Source organism: Eleutherodactylus coqui, chromosome 2 (genome assembly GCF_035609145.1).
Source record: "Eleutherodactylus coqui strain aEleCoq1 chromosome 2, aEleCoq1.hap1, whole genome shotgun sequence".
Lineage (NCBI taxonomy): Eukaryota > Metazoa > Chordata > Amphibia > Anura > Eleutherodactylidae > Eleutherodactylus > Eleutherodactylus coqui.
The window spans coordinates 234,701,689-234,717,995 of NC_089838.1; the positions used below are offsets into that span (position 1 = coordinate 234,701,689).

General features: G+C 42.9%; 1 protein-coding gene across 2 annotated transcripts in view; it reads left to right on the forward strand.

The window, feature by feature from the left end:
• The window catches only part of GALK2 (galactokinase 2), a 170,480-nt gene that overhangs the window by 31,662 nt on the left and 122,511 nt on the right, over window positions 1-16,307 (forward strand). For both annotated transcript variants that reach the window (XM_066592626.1, XM_066592627.1), the window contains exon 5: window positions 12,071-12,217. In XM_066592626.1, coding sequence (XP_066448723.1) covers window positions 12,071-12,217 — 147 coding nt within the window. The remainder of the gene's footprint in view (window positions 1-12,070; window positions 12,218-16,307) is intronic.

Here is a 16,307-nt window from a genome sequence, read left to right on the forward strand (position 1 = left end):
GACAAGCACAGCGATACTCGGATAAAGCAAATTACTCGAGCGAGTAGTGCTTTTCCGAGTACGCTCGCTCATCTCTAGTAATTGGCTATGGTGAAAAGTGATGTGCTTTTGTATATTTTGCAGTACATGACCTTTTTTAAAGGGTTGTTTGGTTATTGGACAACATTCACCCAATAGCTAGAACTGCATTAGAGTAACAAAAAGGGCTGTACTTATCCCTTGTCCGCCGCTGTGAATCAGTGCTGCAGCCCCGCCATGTTCTTGGTGTGTGTTGTGGTAGATGATGTCACAGGAAGCCGGGTAACCACTGCAGCCAATCAAAGTTTGCAGTGTCATTGTTCAGAACTCCTGGCATCATGGCGCCCAGGATGTGAGCGCTGTTATCAGTAACATGGGCGGTGACGCTGCAGAGGTCACCTGACTTCCAGTGACCTTATCTACCACAATAAACACTGGGACCATGATGGGGCTGCAGTACAGAAAAATGGTAAGTATAGCTCTTTCTGTTATTTAAATGCAGTTACAGATATTTGTGGGGAAGGGAATGTTGTCCAGTAACAGGACAACCCCTTTTAATATGTTTAAAAGTTAGGCCGGCTGCACACGACTGTGTCGGATTCCGCATGAAGGAGCCTGCAGCAGAATCCAACCCTGTGCCCAGCCGTTATCTGCGCGCACCTGACATTCTTCTTCTTTATCTCTACTGCGGATAGTCTGTGCGGCGAGCCGTCAGACATGCGCAGCACAGTTTTTTGGTTTTTTTTAATTCCTGCTTTTCCTGCGTCGTCGCTAGGCGATGATGTGGGTACCTGCGACTATTCCGCAATGTCATTGCGCAAGGGCCATGGGTCGAATAGCTTCCATTGACTTCAATGGAGACCGTCCATGCGGAATCCGCTCTGAAATAGGGCATGTTGCGATTTTTTTTTTTTACTCCGCAAGCGGAAATTGCAATTGATATCCGCTTGTGTACAGGAAAAAACACTTTTCCATAGCATGCTATGGGCGGTATTTGCGGCGGAATCCAGAGGCGGACACTCCAATCCAGATTCCGCAATGCAAATGCGGCGGTGTGTAGCCGGCCTTAATAGTGAAAGAACACTTCTGTTTGCTTTGAAAGGGTTTTGTGGATCTAAATCTGCAATAGAACCTTATAAAAATAACCGCCCCAAACCAAACTATAAAGCCTCAGATTAAGTATGATTGCCTCTTTAACACAAACACGGCTAAAGGGGATCAGCTGTTGTGTACTGGATACTGAGGTTTAAGATAATACACATGAAGCAGGTGGGGTCTGTCCTACAATGTTTGAGATGTCCAGGACAGTGAAGCCAAGACATGGTATTAACATAAGCTGTAATATTAGACCTCTTTCTGAAAATAGCATGGGACTCCAAATTACATTCCTGTAATGACTGTAGAATTTTTAAATTGTTCTAGCATCTATTAAAAACATTATCCCCCTCATTAAGTGATCAGGTAAATCTTGTTGATCACATTCAGGATCCATATTACAGAGAGTTCCGCTACGGCATCTATAGAATCCTATATTTTATTTTCACAAAAAGACTCTCTGAGGATTCTCTAATGGGAAAAGAAAATGTGGCATGTTCCAATGCATGCCATATTACAGAGAAAAGCTTCTAGTTAAAATTAGAGTTCGTGAAGCAATACACAAAAGCCTGAGGGAAAAAATACTGCAAAACTTTAAGAAGAAGAAAAAGTTATGCCGCATTCTTTTAAAACCATGTTTAGCTCTATAACCTAAGAATGTATCATTTTAGCCATATTCTGTAATTTGGACCCCTAGGTCTCTAGACACAAACATGGCAGTTGTCAATGCACAAACTAAACCTGGATTCATCGCTGAAGACAACTCTGTTCCATTAGTAGCAGTCCTGTTTCGTTGTTCACGACCTCACTGCAAACAGAACCAATGGTGGGTGTCAAAGGCAGTACGTGTAATTGGCGCCATGACACCAAAAGGCCTTCAGTTAAGTGCCTGCTAAAGGTTCGGACAGACACTGGGGCATGTAACGATGGTGCCACCTGTCTCTGGATGGCGGACAGTGAAACAGCTCGAGCTGCTTGTGTTTGTCGGATGATCAGATGGTCCTCTGTACTGGTGATCTGTTGAGGGCATTGTGAGCCCGATCGCCTTGTGTGCCCTCATGCATCCACTAGTCCAAACACCTCCTGACAGTCTGGACAGAACGGCCAAGGTGACGGGCAATTTGTCGACAGAACCATCCAGCCCCACGCATTCCAATAATGCGCCCCCTCTAAATCTCTGCTAAATGGCGAAATCTGTTTGAAACCTATTTGGAGCCTCCATGGCAGCTCACATTGTTTTGATGGGACAATTAGTGTTGCATGCAATGCTATTTTCCCGTGAAAATGGTAAATGCCTTGGTGGAAGTTGACCAACCTACTGTAACAGGCTTTTCTTATGGAGCTGTTACATGGGGTGGAATATTTCTGCAACAGTGGTTGAATCTTCCACCATGCATAGAATTCTGCACCAAATTCCATATGTTTAACATGCAGATTTTGATATGAAATTGAATATGGCTGAATTCTGCTAGCATTTTTGCATTAAAATCCACGTGTTGCAGAAATATTCCACCCTCCAGAAAGGTCCCTTACAGGGCAACACAGTATAATGAATTTCTTTTCAAATGACCTCCAGTGGATCCTGATGTATCCCAACTTTCCATGGAGCCATATTTTTTAAATGCAACAATAGCAATGCAGACTTACAGTTAGGGCCAGAAATATTTGGACAGTAACACAATTTTCGCGAGTTGGGCTCTGCATGCCACCGCATTGGATTTGAAATGAAGCCTCTACAACAGAATTCAAGTGCAGATTGTAACGTTTAATTTAAAGGGTTGAACAAAAATATCTGATAGAAAATGTAGGAATTGTACACATTTCTTTACAAACACTCCACATTTTAGGAGCTCAAAAGTAATTGGACAAATAAACATAACCCAAACAAAGTATTTTTTTTTCAATATTTTGTGGCGAATCCTTTGGAGGCAATCACTGCCTTAAGTCTGGAACCCATGGACATCACCAAACGCTGGGTTTCCTCCTTCTTAATGCTTTGCCAGGCCTTTACAGCCGCAGCCTTCAGGTCTTGCTTGTTTGTGGGTCTTTCCGTCTGAAGTCTGGATTTGAGCAAGTGAAATGCATGCTCAATTGGGTTAAGATCTGGTGATTGACTTGGCCATTGCAGAATGTTCCACTTTTTTGCACTCATGAACTCCTGGGTCGCTTTGGCTGTATGCTTGGAGTCATTGTCCATCTGTACTGTGAAGCGCCGTCCGTCAACTTTGAAGCATTTGGCTGAATCTGGGCTGAAAGTATATCCCGGTACACTTCAGAATTCATCCGGCTACTCTTGTCTGCTGTTATGTCATCAATAAACACAAGTGACCCAGTGCCATTGAAAGCCATGCATGCCCATGTCATCACGTTGCCTCCACCATGTTTTACAGAGGATGTGGTGTGCCTTGGATCATGTGCCGTTCCCTTTCTTCTCCAAACTTTTTTCTTCCCATCATTCTGGTACAGGTTGATCTTTGTCTCATCTGTCCATAGAATACTTTTCCAGAACTGGGCTGGCTTCTTGAGGTGTTTTTCGGCAAATTTAACTCTGGCCTGTCTATTTTTGGAATTGATGAATGGTTTGCATCTAGATGTGAACCCTTTGTATTTACTTTCATGGAGTCTTCTCTTTACTGTTGACTTAGAGACAGATACACCTACTTCCCTGAGAGTGTTCTGGACTTCAGTTGATGTTGTGAACGGGTTCTTCTTCACCAAAGAAAGTATGCGGCGATCATCCACCACCGTTGTCTTCCGTGGACGCCCAGGCCTTTTTGAGTTCCCAAGCTCACCAGTGAATTCCTTTTTTCTCAGAATGTACCCGACTGTTGATTTTGCTACTCCAAGCATGTCTGCTATCTCTCTGATGGATTTTTTCTTTTTTTTCAGCCTCAGGATGTTCTGCTTCACCTCAATTGAGAGTTCCTTTGACCGCGTGTTGTCTGGTCACAGCAACAGCTTCCAAATCCAAACCCACACACCTGGAATCAACCCCAGACCTTTTAACTACTTAATTGATTACAGATTAACGAGGGAGACGCCTTCTGAGTTAATTGCAGCCCTTAGAGTCCATTGTCCAATTACTTTTGGTCCCTTGAAAAAGAGGAGGCTATGCATTACAGAGCTATGATTCCTAAACCCTTTCTCCGATTTGGATGTGGAAACTCTCATATTGCAGCTGGGAGTGTGCACTTTCAGCCCATATTATATATATATAATTGTATTTCTGAACATGTTTTTGTAAACAGCTAAAATAACAAAACTTGTGTCACTGTCCAAATATTTCTGGCCCTAACTGTATATATTCCCATTACGTCACAAATCCTTAGAACCATAATTTAAAAATATAGCTGTTTCATGAAAGTTAACTCTGTAATATAACACTATTAATCCAGCCTTGATAACCAAAGACTGCAGAATTGCATAACTCAGTGTCTGGGAAACGCAGTAATCATAATATAAAAAATATCTTCCACTCTTAGATCTCAAGAAGATGAGATGAAGATCAGCCAAATTTCAACTGTAGACAGCTTTGTTTGGGCTTTTTTTCTAAATTTAGGGACAGTGACTTAGCATTTTGAAGGGGTTGTCCCAAGAAAAATATTGTTTCTAGTTAATTCCAGCCCATAATCATAAACATTTTTTTAATTTACACTTGGGCCTCATGTTCACGGGGAAAATCCGGCCCGCCGCGGATTCTCCATGCAGAATCCCGCAGCGGGTCCCTCCTTTCCCATGGACATAAGGCTAAAAAGAAGCTTAAACTTACCTGTCCGGACGCTGCGGATCTTCCCTCCGTCGCGGCCAGATCTCCTTTCTGCGGGCCGGCGGATGTGCTCGGCACGCCGGCAGCGTGCCGAGCGCATGCGGCGGGCACTCCGTTTTTTTTTTTCTTTGAGCTCCTGCTCTCCCGCGCCAGAGAGCAGAAATTCAAGTGCGGGTGTCCCGCGGATCTGGACGGCTTCCATAGGCTGCAATAGAAGCCTGCGGGAGCCATCCCCGCGGGAGACCAGCACTAAAAATGGAGCATGCCGCGGGTGTTTTCCCGCACATGCAATCCGCGCCTCAAGGGAAAATGACATCTGCAGGTATTTAACTACCTGTAGGTGTCCAATGTATCCCTATAGGACGCGGATCACGCTGCGGATTTTAAATGACAATTTAGCCGTGGACATGAGGCCTTATTAAAAAAAATGGTTATATCCACAGATAGTGATGTTAGAATAGTGCCACCTGCTCTCTCTGTTGTGTTCATGTCAGTAATTGTTCCACCTGTTCACTCTTGCCTTCCCCCCTGCATAGAGGCGTAACTGAGTAGGTCTGTTCACACTGGAACATTTATTCAGGTGGACTAGACCTAGAAAGGCTCTTCAATAGAATCAGCAGGTGGCGCTATTGTAATAGTTAGTCCTAGGATATCTGGGAATAGAAACATTTTTTAATAAATGTAACTGCAACATTTATAATTATTGGCTACATTCAACTTTAATTTTTCATGGGACAACCCCTTTTAAGATGGCCTTACACATTAGATGTACATTAGGCCGATAGCTGTATTATATGGCCACCTTTTTTAGATGCTTATAAAAGCACCATATGACAGACACAACATTTCAGACTCTGGCATGAAGCACTTACAGCGGGTCTGGAAAGTCTTCAGACCCTTTCCATTTTTTTTTTTACATTGTTATGTTGTACAAATATAAATTCAAGTTTTCCATCATCATTCTGCACTCAATACCCCATTATGACAAAGTGAAAACAGAATTTTAAAAAACTTTTGTACATTTTTAAAAAAATTAAAAACTCCTATTTTGCATTGACATAAGTATTCCGAGCGTGTACTTACCTAAAACACCTTTGACAGTCTTTAATCTTCTTCCATATGAAGCAACAAGATTTGCACACCTGGATTTGGGGATTTTCTGTCATTCTTTCTGCTGATCCTCTCAAGCTTTGTCAGGTTGGATGGGAGCCGTCTGTGGAAAGCCATTTTCAGGTCTCTTCATAGATCTTCAATTAGGCTCAAGTCAGGGCTCTGGTTGGGCCACGCAAGGACATTCACATAGTTGCCTCTAAGCCATTCTTGTTTTGTCTCGGCTGTGTGCTTGGGGTTATTGTCTTGTTGAAAGATGAGACTTCTACGGTCTAAAGTCCTTGCCCTCTAGATCAGATTTTTATTAAAAATATTTCTGTACTTTGCTTCATCCAGCTTTTCATCAACCCTGACCAGTCTCCCTGTCCCAGCCACAGAAAAACACCCCCACAGTATGATGCTGCCACCACCATGCTTCACTGTAGGGATGGTATTGGGTAGGTGATGAGCAGTGTCTGATTTTCGCCAGATTAATGCTTAGCACTAAGGCTAAAAAGGTCAATCTTGGTTTAATCAGACCAGAGAATCTTGTTTCTCACTGTCAAAGTCCTTTTAGGTGTTTTTTTTAGCAAACTCTCTATGGGATTTCATGTTGTTTGTTCAATTCAAAAGTTTTAATTGGTATTAATCACACAAAAAAGTAAAACTGGAAGCAGTTTTATTTTCTCCTTGCAGGCAGCAAATGTAAAAATTTACAGGATAGCCAAAAATATACATAATACATTGAAAAATGACAATATACAATATGCTTTGGCAGTGGGTCATGGGGAAGGTGGATAACAGTACAAAAGGTTGTTTAGAATCCATTTAGAACTCCAAAGTTATGTAGAGTGGGAGTAGTAAAAGTGGAAATAAATTGAGTTTTCTAGGGTGATAGTTAGGTTGATAGTACATTACGGCGAACACCTTGTAGCATTGTTTCACCTGGAAGCTATATGAGTTCTTGTGGCCTTGTCAATATATTGGATATGCTTATGAATTTGTTTCTTAAATTGTGGTGGGCAATCGCCTAAAAGAAAAACAGTAGGGGATTTGGGAATCGGATCAACAAAGAAACAATTATGTAGCCCGTGAACCTGGAACCAGAAACTCTCAGCTTCTGGGCAGGTCCACCGAATATGCAGTGGATAACAAAATGGGGAAGAGGAGGGAAAGCAATAATGTAGCCCCTGAGGGTCCAGGTAAATTCTGTGGAGAATCTTTATTGAGGTCTCCATAAGGGTGACCTGGTGGCTACCTTTCAAATTAGTGGTATAACAATGATGTCATCTTTCAATGGGTATTTTGGTCTGTAGGCCCACTTCTGATCTCCACATAAATCAAAGTTTTCTCTCCAATGGTGGTTGGGTTCAATATACTATAGATCACTGAAATAATTTCTCTTTGTAATGCGTTTTGTGCACATATGGATTCATACAAAGTGAAGTTAGGGAGTAAAGGTGGAAGAGTTAAGGAGTGGAGAAAGTGAGACTTGATTACCTCTTAAATGCTCCTGTTTGGATTTGACACTAAATTGGTGTAGGTTAGTTAGCTGGTTGGTGCTCCACCAGGTAAAGAGAGAGAAATATAGGCTTGATGAGAATTTATGGTTGAGGTTGGGGATAATAGAAAGCATAGGGGAGAACCTAGAAAATAGTGCATATTTAAATAGAGTGCTCCTCCAAAGAAGAAGAGAATAGTATGCAAGTGGGCTCAATGAAAACAGGGCAGGCGCCAAGGGCTCAGAAAGCAAAGGAGTGTGGGGTAATTTGGTTTTCTTTAAGCTCGGCCCAAAGAGGAGCTTCAGGGCCTCTGGAGATTACTGCCCATTGAGCTATTTTGCTGATTTTAATATTTTTAACTAGGTTAAGTACTGAAAGACCTTCCAGCTTTCTCTGATAGTACATAATTGTGGATTAGAAATTTTCTAAAGCGTATAGAGGGATGCATATAGTAAGGTACCCAAAGAAATATAACAAGCGTGGTAGTGTAACCATCTTTATAGCATTAATCCTACTTCCCCAAGATAAGAGTGGGCTGTCCCACCTAGCAAACTATGATTAAAATCTTTAATTAATGGGGGAAATTCCATTTATATAGAAAGTGTAAAGAAGTAGTCAGGTTCACACCTAGATATGATATATAATGTAGCTTATGTTGCAAATTGAAATTGAGGTTAATTAACTTTACTAAGGGTGTGGGGGAATTAACGTTATCTCAGACTTATTGAAGTTTACTCTAAGACCAGAAAGGGTAGCCCAAGCATCCAGCACCGACATTAGATTCGGTAAGGAGGTTACGACATTAGATTCGGTAAGGAGGTTACGACATTAGATTCGGTAAGGAGGTTACGACATTAGATTCGGTAAGGAGGTTACGACATTAGATTCGGTAAGAGAGTCAACAACAGATCATTGCCAACGAGGCTTATTTCATATTTTGTGTTGTCAAGCTGCACTCCCTTTATGTTAAGGTTAGATCTGATAACCAACAATAAAGGTTCGACGGCAAGTACAAATAGAGCAGGGGACAAGGGATTGATAGGTATGGGTGTAGCCTCATTAGAAGGGTTTTTAAACAAGGTGCAAGGTTTAGAGAAAAGCGACCATAAGGGCCGAAATAAAAGGTCCTTTGACTCCGGTGTGTTCCGGAATATAAAATAAATATTTCCAGGAGAGGGTATTGAAGACTTTTTCTATATCTAAAGCTAAAGGGATCATGGGAGCTTTCGTTTTGGTAGCAGAATATTTGGTCCCTGTGAATTAGGGATGGGAATAAACTGTTTAGTCAAGTGGCCAGATAGATGTAAATATTTTGTAATCAAGATTTAACTGTAAGGTGGAAATTTAGAAATTCATGGGGGGGAGGGGGAGATTCTGACCGATCATAAGATTTTGAAACAGGTTATTTATGGGTTGGACCAAGAGATCTTAAAAATGTTTTTATAGTGTAAGGCTGTAAACCTGTTGGGGTTTTTACAAGTTTGAGAATTACTAAGAGTGGGTATACAGTTCATAAATTTAGGTCCCAAAATTGGAGTTGCTATCATGGGCTTTTATACAAAGTATTAAAATAATTTAAAGTTTTGTATATCAAGTCTAGATTAGATGTTCTAGTTCCCTGTGAGGTATTGATTTTAACGATCATATTGACTCTCTCTGTCTTAAAGCTTAGATGCTAGAAGACTATCTGCTTTATTAGCAAATTTTAAGTGGCCCAAGTCCACTAAAAGGCCCACTCTATCTAGTGGGATAAAATGGCATAATTTGTGGTTTGGTGTGGTTTGGTTTTTCCTTATTTGTAGCTAATAAGGGGCACTGCTAATTAAGACCCTCTAATAGGAAAAGTTGTCTTTCTAAGGCTAAAAGGGCTTGATTTTTATTCTCTTTTTTTCTGCGAGGCTATCTTAATTAACTGCCCTTTATTAAAAGCCTTATGTAAAAGTTAGATCCACATAGCAGTAGAATCAGAAGTAGTATTGACTTCAAAGAATTCAATGAGCTGTTACAAAATTTGGGAGAGGTCATCTAGCCATGGGAGGCAATATAGACGTCCATAAAATAGACACTAGGACAACATCGTGATCAGACCAAGAACACTGCAGATGTCTGGTCGTGGCCAAGAACGGTGAGTCAGAGGAGGAAACTAAAATATAATCTAGTCGCGAATATGTACAAAAAACCAGAGAAGAGTATGCATAGCCTCTTTTAGTACCTTGGAGATCTCTCCAACAGTCGGCTAAAGAAAGAAGTAAGAGTATCAGACCAATCTCTTCTTTGCAAATTGGTAAATCGGTAAGGTTTTGTCACTGATCTTTCTAGTGCTAGTGAGAATGAAAGATTAAAGTCACCTGCCCAAATTAATTTTGCTGAGGGGTGTTGCAGAAGTTTATGACTGATTAGTGAAAGCGTAGGTAAGGGATTTTCCGAAGGGGCGTAAACATTAATAATTACTATCTGCTGATCAATCATATAATTTCCCAGAGATTATACAGAATCTGCCTGCAGCATCTACCTGATCTTTATGAAATGGCAGAGAGTTGTGGAAGAGGTTCAAGACTCCTTTACTTTTTAGGAGCAGGAGCTGTATATAACTTAGAATATTGTGGGTGAAAATACCTAGGTGTTGATGACTGAGAGAAATGAGTTTCCTTGTTACATATCGTATCGGGGCGGTGCTTTAGCTAAGACAGTAATGCTTGCTTCCTTTTTAATGGGTAATTAAATCCCCGTACATTGTGGGAGACAATATGTATTATGAGACAAGAATAGCAGGAGCTTTGTAAACCCTACAAGATTAAGGGGATATATGATATCCACTAGGTATATAAAAAAAATGTGTTGGTTTCCTGATGACCTGAAAAGGAAACTCCAAACCATCTGAAACTCAAAAGCATTGGTATAATATAAGGCAAACATAATGGGCCCTAAGACTCAAAGTAGGATGGCTGGAATCGATTCTTAAGATCAGGAGGCTGATAATATGATTACCACAGATGGACTCGCACTAGTTACAGTATCATATGTGAGATGCTCTGCCAAAAGGGAGCTTCAGTAATCTAAAGTTAAAGGGAAAATGAACATGGAAAAAAAGGAGGGAAGGATATCATAATCAAGATAACAATTATAAGCTGTACCATATCTCCCATATGGACGAACCTTAAAAGATCTATATACTATCAAAAACATTAAGTAGTTCACATAAATGTTACAATATGAAGATAAAAATATCCGCATTGCAAAAAAACTGGATAAATCAAATTAGTCCTTTTTATGTGTCTTTTACTGAGAAGATGCTTTTTTCTGGTCACTCTGCCATGAAGCCTAGGTTTGTGATGGTTGATTTTCTGGTAGTTTCACTTATCTGCACACAGGATCTTTGGAGCTCAGCTACACTGACCATTGGGTTCTTGGTTGCCTCTCTTAGAAAGGCCCTTCTCCCCCAATTACTTAGTTTGGTGGGCTGGCCAGCTCTAGGAAGAGTCCTGGTTGTTCCAAACTTCTTCCATTTAAGAATTATGGAGGAGTTTTCAGTGCAGCAGAAACTTTTTTTTGTAGCCTTCTTCAGATCTGTGCCTCCTCACAATCCTGGCTCTGAGCTCTACAGGCAGTTCTTTACTTTTCATGGCTTGGTTTTGGCATTGTGAGCTGTGAGACCTTATATAGATATGGGTGTTTTGTTTTAAAATTATGTCCAATCAACTGAATTTACCACAGCTGACTCTAATCAAGGTGTAGAAACATCTTAAACATGATCAAGAGAAATGGGAGGCTACCGGAGCAAAATTTCAAGTGTCATACCAAAGGGTCTCAACTCTCAATACTTAGAAATTTTTGTCAATGCAAAATGTTATTTTTTTCATTAAAAAAAATACAAACTTTTTGTTTCTACTTTGTTATTAAAGGGATGTTGAGCGCAATATGATGAGGAAAAACTCACATTTTTTATTTAATTTGCACAAGGCCACAGTATAACAAAATGTAAAAAAGTGAAGGGGTCTGCAGATTTTATGGACCCACTGTATAATTGTGCAATACTGCCTTGAACTCCTTATCAGTGGAATATGGTTTCCTGTATTTCTGGGGAACTCTGAGCATGTATGACTAGTTCTGCAAGAGAAATTGAAGCCTAAGCAATTGATTTCTGCACAACTTTCTTGTGAAAGACTTGAAGGTTATATTTGTGTGTGACTGTTTACTGCAGAATATGCCTTTTTTCAGTGAATTTTGTTTTGTGTTTAAAAGGGTTGTACCACAACTACAAGTTATTCCTTATTCACAGGATAGGGGATAACTTGCTGATCGTTGGAGTTCTCACTGCCGAGACCCCTGCCGATCTTCAGAACAGGAGTCCCGTGTCCCTCGTCGTCCTCACTGTGGGGTCCATGCACCTCCCGTTCTGTCCCCTACCCATAATGAAGAGGAGACTGAATGGAGCACTGGTCACACATGTACACTGGTGCTACATTCTCTTTCAGTAGGGCTGTGGAGATAGCACAGTTGTCTTATTAGTTGTCTCAAGTATGCAATTAGGGTTTTCTGTGGCCATTTCCTTTGTTTCGTATTTATTATTTCTGAATTGCATGTACTCTATATTTTCAAGGAGCACTTCAGTCTGGACAGACCCAAAGGAATGAATTGCTTGGTTGATGGAACCATCCCACCAAGTTCTGGCCTATCAAGTTCGAGTGCTTTGGTGTGTTGTGCAGGACTAGCCACTCTCACTGCTAATGGAAAATCTCTTTCCAAGGTAATTCTTAACGTGTCATTTTGAATAGAGAATGCATTAAATGCATACATTGCATGAATCTTGACATTATTTAAAAACATTCTTTGTCTTAGCTGCAGTTAGGTATTTTTCTTGCTAGCCTACTTGAAGCAACAGCCCCCAAAGCATGGATGGTCGCTTTTTTGTGTTTAAAAGTGTTTTTATTAATTTTCAATACTCGGTTGTACAATCATTTTCAAAAACATTTCAACAGCATCTATTACTTTCTTGCTCATTAAACTTCTTGCTTGTACTTAATAAAGGTTTTCATCCTGCCCACCCCTGCTAGTTACGCTTATAGTTGCTTCTAGTAGACTTTTATGATCATCTTATTCTAAAACTTTGTAACAGCATAGAAGGGAAAAGGGGGTAGGAGGGGTCTAAGGTGGGTTAATAATAGGGGGGGGGGGGGGGGAGAATATTTGAGAGACATGGGGTAGGGGTTGGTCCCCAGCCTTGCCTTGGCATCCCCATGACCCCTAATAGGGGGGGTGGCGGGGGCACAGAGGATGGCAGCTGTGGACCGCGCCTAATTGTATGCGCATGTTGCGCAAGGGTCTATGAAGCGTTAACCCTTTCCAATCCAATGTCGGGCCTGCCCCGACATCATAATTTCCCTCCACAGCTCCGATGTCGGGGCAGGCCCGACACTGCAGTGCAGGAGTGCATCTGCACCCGATCATCAGACACATTGGGTGCAGATACACTCCTGCACTGGTCCTCATTGAGGACCCCCAAGGGTTTTTAACCCTTTCTGCCTTCTCCTTTACACATTACATAGTGCTCAATTAGCGCTATGTAATGCACGGAGATTCCGGCCGGCGATCATGTGACCACCGGTGTCACCTGACCCCCAGCGGTCACATGAACGCCGAGCCGGGAGCCTGCACCGTGGGGGGACCTGCTTACCTGTCCGGCGTCTTCCGCATTCTCCCTTCTGTCTCCCGGCTCGGCGATCATGTGACCGCTCGGTGCCACCTGACCCCAGCGGTCACATGATCGCCGAGCCGGGAGGCAGAGAGAGAATGCGGAAGATGCCGGACAGGTAAGCAGCCCCACCCCCACGGTGCAGTGAGCACCTGCACCCTCCTGAACTCTGTCAGTTCAGGAGGGTGCAGGGCAATGTATTTTTTCTCATCTATTCTCACCAGCTCCTATTTATTTGGAGCTGGGGAGAATGAATGAGAAAAAAATAATTGGATTGGAAAGGGTTAAGAGAGATGGGTGTAGGAGGGGGGAGGGGTTCTTGGCTCCGGGGCTGTTTTGCACTCTTTCAGGTTTGGTTCTAACTAGGTAGTATTCCACTTACCAACCATTGGTCAAATCTTGGGGAGCTACGAAACGTTAGCCAGGGTTCCCATGTGGCGTGATATACTGGATATTTCGTGTCGTCTCGTGCTTTCAGTTCTTCCATGCGGCCTATTTCATCAAGGACGGTCACCCACTGCAATTTGGTTGGGGGGTCCTGGGATCTCCACAGTCTGGGTATCACCGTGCGCATCGCTAGAAGGTAGAACCTAAGAGAGCTTTTCCTATTGCTTTTTAGTGACCCCGGGAGAATCGATAAGAGGGCCATCTCAGGGGTCCACACATGGGATCCCTTGTTCAGCGCATTGTACAGTGCTTCTATTTCCCTCCAGAGTGTCCTAACCTGGGGGCATGACCACCATATGTGTGAGAGTGTGCCAGCCTCTCATAAGCATCGCCAACACAGGTCAGACACCCCCCCTCCGTACTTAGCCAGCCGCACTGGTGTTCGGTACCACCTCGTTAATAGCTTATAGTTAAGTTCCTGGTGGCAGCTTGAGATCGTCATTTTGTGAGTCAAGCATATGGCTTTGTCCCAGTCCTCCGGTATTTCCCTCCCTAGTTCTCTCTCCCAGGCTCTCCTGTGCCCCCCTCCGGAGTCCAGTCCCTCCCCAGAAACCAAAAAGCCATAGATCGCGGAGATCTCTCCTTTGGACCTCTGAGGTTGATCACATAGACTTTCAAATTGCGTGTTTGGTGCCGTCAGGCCTGATATTGGTCCTAAGGATCGTATATAATGGCCTATCTGGTAGTACTGGAGCCACGCACCTGTCTTTTGGTTCACCACCCCCAGGAGGTCTCCTAGCGGTTTTAGACCCTCTCTATCCATCACGTCTCCTAGGGAACTCCACATCCAGCTCATCCAGAAGGGGTAATCCCGAATCTCCCTGAGGGAAGTCTGGGTTCCCTCTCAGCGGTGTCCACGGCCCTGGCACTTTTACCAGCTCGTGTCGTGTCCCGAAACCATCCCATATTTTCAGCAAGGAATTTATGAAGGGAGAGACTCTGATGCCTCTCCTTCCTAATCCGCTTCGCAACCACGCAAGGCCCCTAATTCGCCCTGCCGTTGTCTCCCTTTCCAGCTCAACCCAGCGTTTAGTGGTCCCCTTGTGTACTAGGTCCAAGACTGTCTTGCATATGGCCGCTCTATAGTAGAGGAGTAGGTTTGGCAGTCCAGTCCCTCCTCTCTCCTTCCGCTGGGTTAGTAGTTTGTAATTCAGACGCGGTTTGTTTCCCCCCCACACAAATCGCGTCACTGCTTTTTGTAGCTTGATAAAAAGGTTCCGCGGTACTCGTATGGGCAGGGTTTGATATAGGTATAATAATTTGGGCAGGGAGTTCATTTTAACAGAGTTTATCCTGCCAAACCACGAGAGGGCTGTCGGTTTCCATCTCTCAAAGTCTTTTGTTATGGTGGAGAGCATGCGTTCGTAGTTTAAGCTGTACGTTTTTCCGGTGTCTGCAGGGAGAACCACCCCTAAGTATTTGATGTTATCTTCCTTCCAGCTCATGGGGGTCAGATGTTTAAGTTGTGCAATTTCTGATGCCGGGAGTGTAATGCTTAAAAGGTCTGATTTACTCAGGTTGATCTTAAAGTTACTAACATAACTGTATCTTTTAAATTCTTGTATGATTGCAGGTAAGACCTGTCTGGGGTTGGTGATATATATTAGTAAATCGTCTGCGAACAGGGCAGTCTTGTGCTCCTGTCTGGCTTTTGTATATCCTTTTATCTCCTTATTTTCCCTCAACGCGTTAGCCAGCGACTCCATTACCAGAATGTATAGTGTCGGTGACAGCGGGCAGCGCTGTCGTGTTCCATTCTTTATGGTTATTGGTGCGGAGAGCTTCCCATTGACCCGTATCTGAGCTGTGGGGTTGTTATAAAGTGCCATTATCCAGCCAATCGTCCTATTGCCTAATCCTATTTTTTTTAATGTAGCCTCTAGGAACCTCCAGTTTACACGATCAAAAGCTTTTTCAGCATCAGCCGACAGCAGACATAGTGGGCTTTTTTCCTCTCGTGCTCTCTCTATCAGGGAAATGGTCTGTATTGTATTATCCCTGGCTTCGCGTCCTGCCACAAACCCCACTTGATCTCTGTGGATGAGCCCAGGGACAAGAGGCCGGAGGCGGGAGGCTAATGTTTTAGCAAATATTTTAGTGTCGACGTTTAACAGGGATATTGGCCTGTAGTTGCTACATGACATCGGGTCTCTGCCCGATTTTGGGATTACTGTGATTATTGCTTGCAGGGCTTGGGATGGGAATGGGCAGTTTCCAGATATCGCGTTAAAGGCTCTACTGAGCATTGGGGTCAATAGGTCTCCGCATATCTTATAGAACCTGGGCGTGAAGCCGTCTGGTCCCGGGCTTTTACCAATCTTTAAGCTTTTAATTTCATCCATTATCTCCTGGTCTAAAATGTCGTCCTCCAGCTGTTGCGCGTTTTCCGTCGGGATCTCTGTCGGGGCATATTTTTGTAGATATTGATCTATCGCCGTTATTTCCTCTACCCCCTCTATGTTATGTAGCTCCCCATAGAATTCCCTGAAACATTCCAGGATGTCTTTTGTGGCATGTACTTTGCTTTTGTCAGCTTTGTTCAGTGCAAAGATGTATGACTGGTTCTCCCGAGGGTTTAATGCTTTCGCCAACCAGGAGCTGCATTTGTTTCCGAATTCGTAGTACCCCCTTTTTATTCTGTCTCTTATGTGTAGGTATTTTTGGTCCATGATCCCAAGTATTTGTTGGCGTAGAGCCG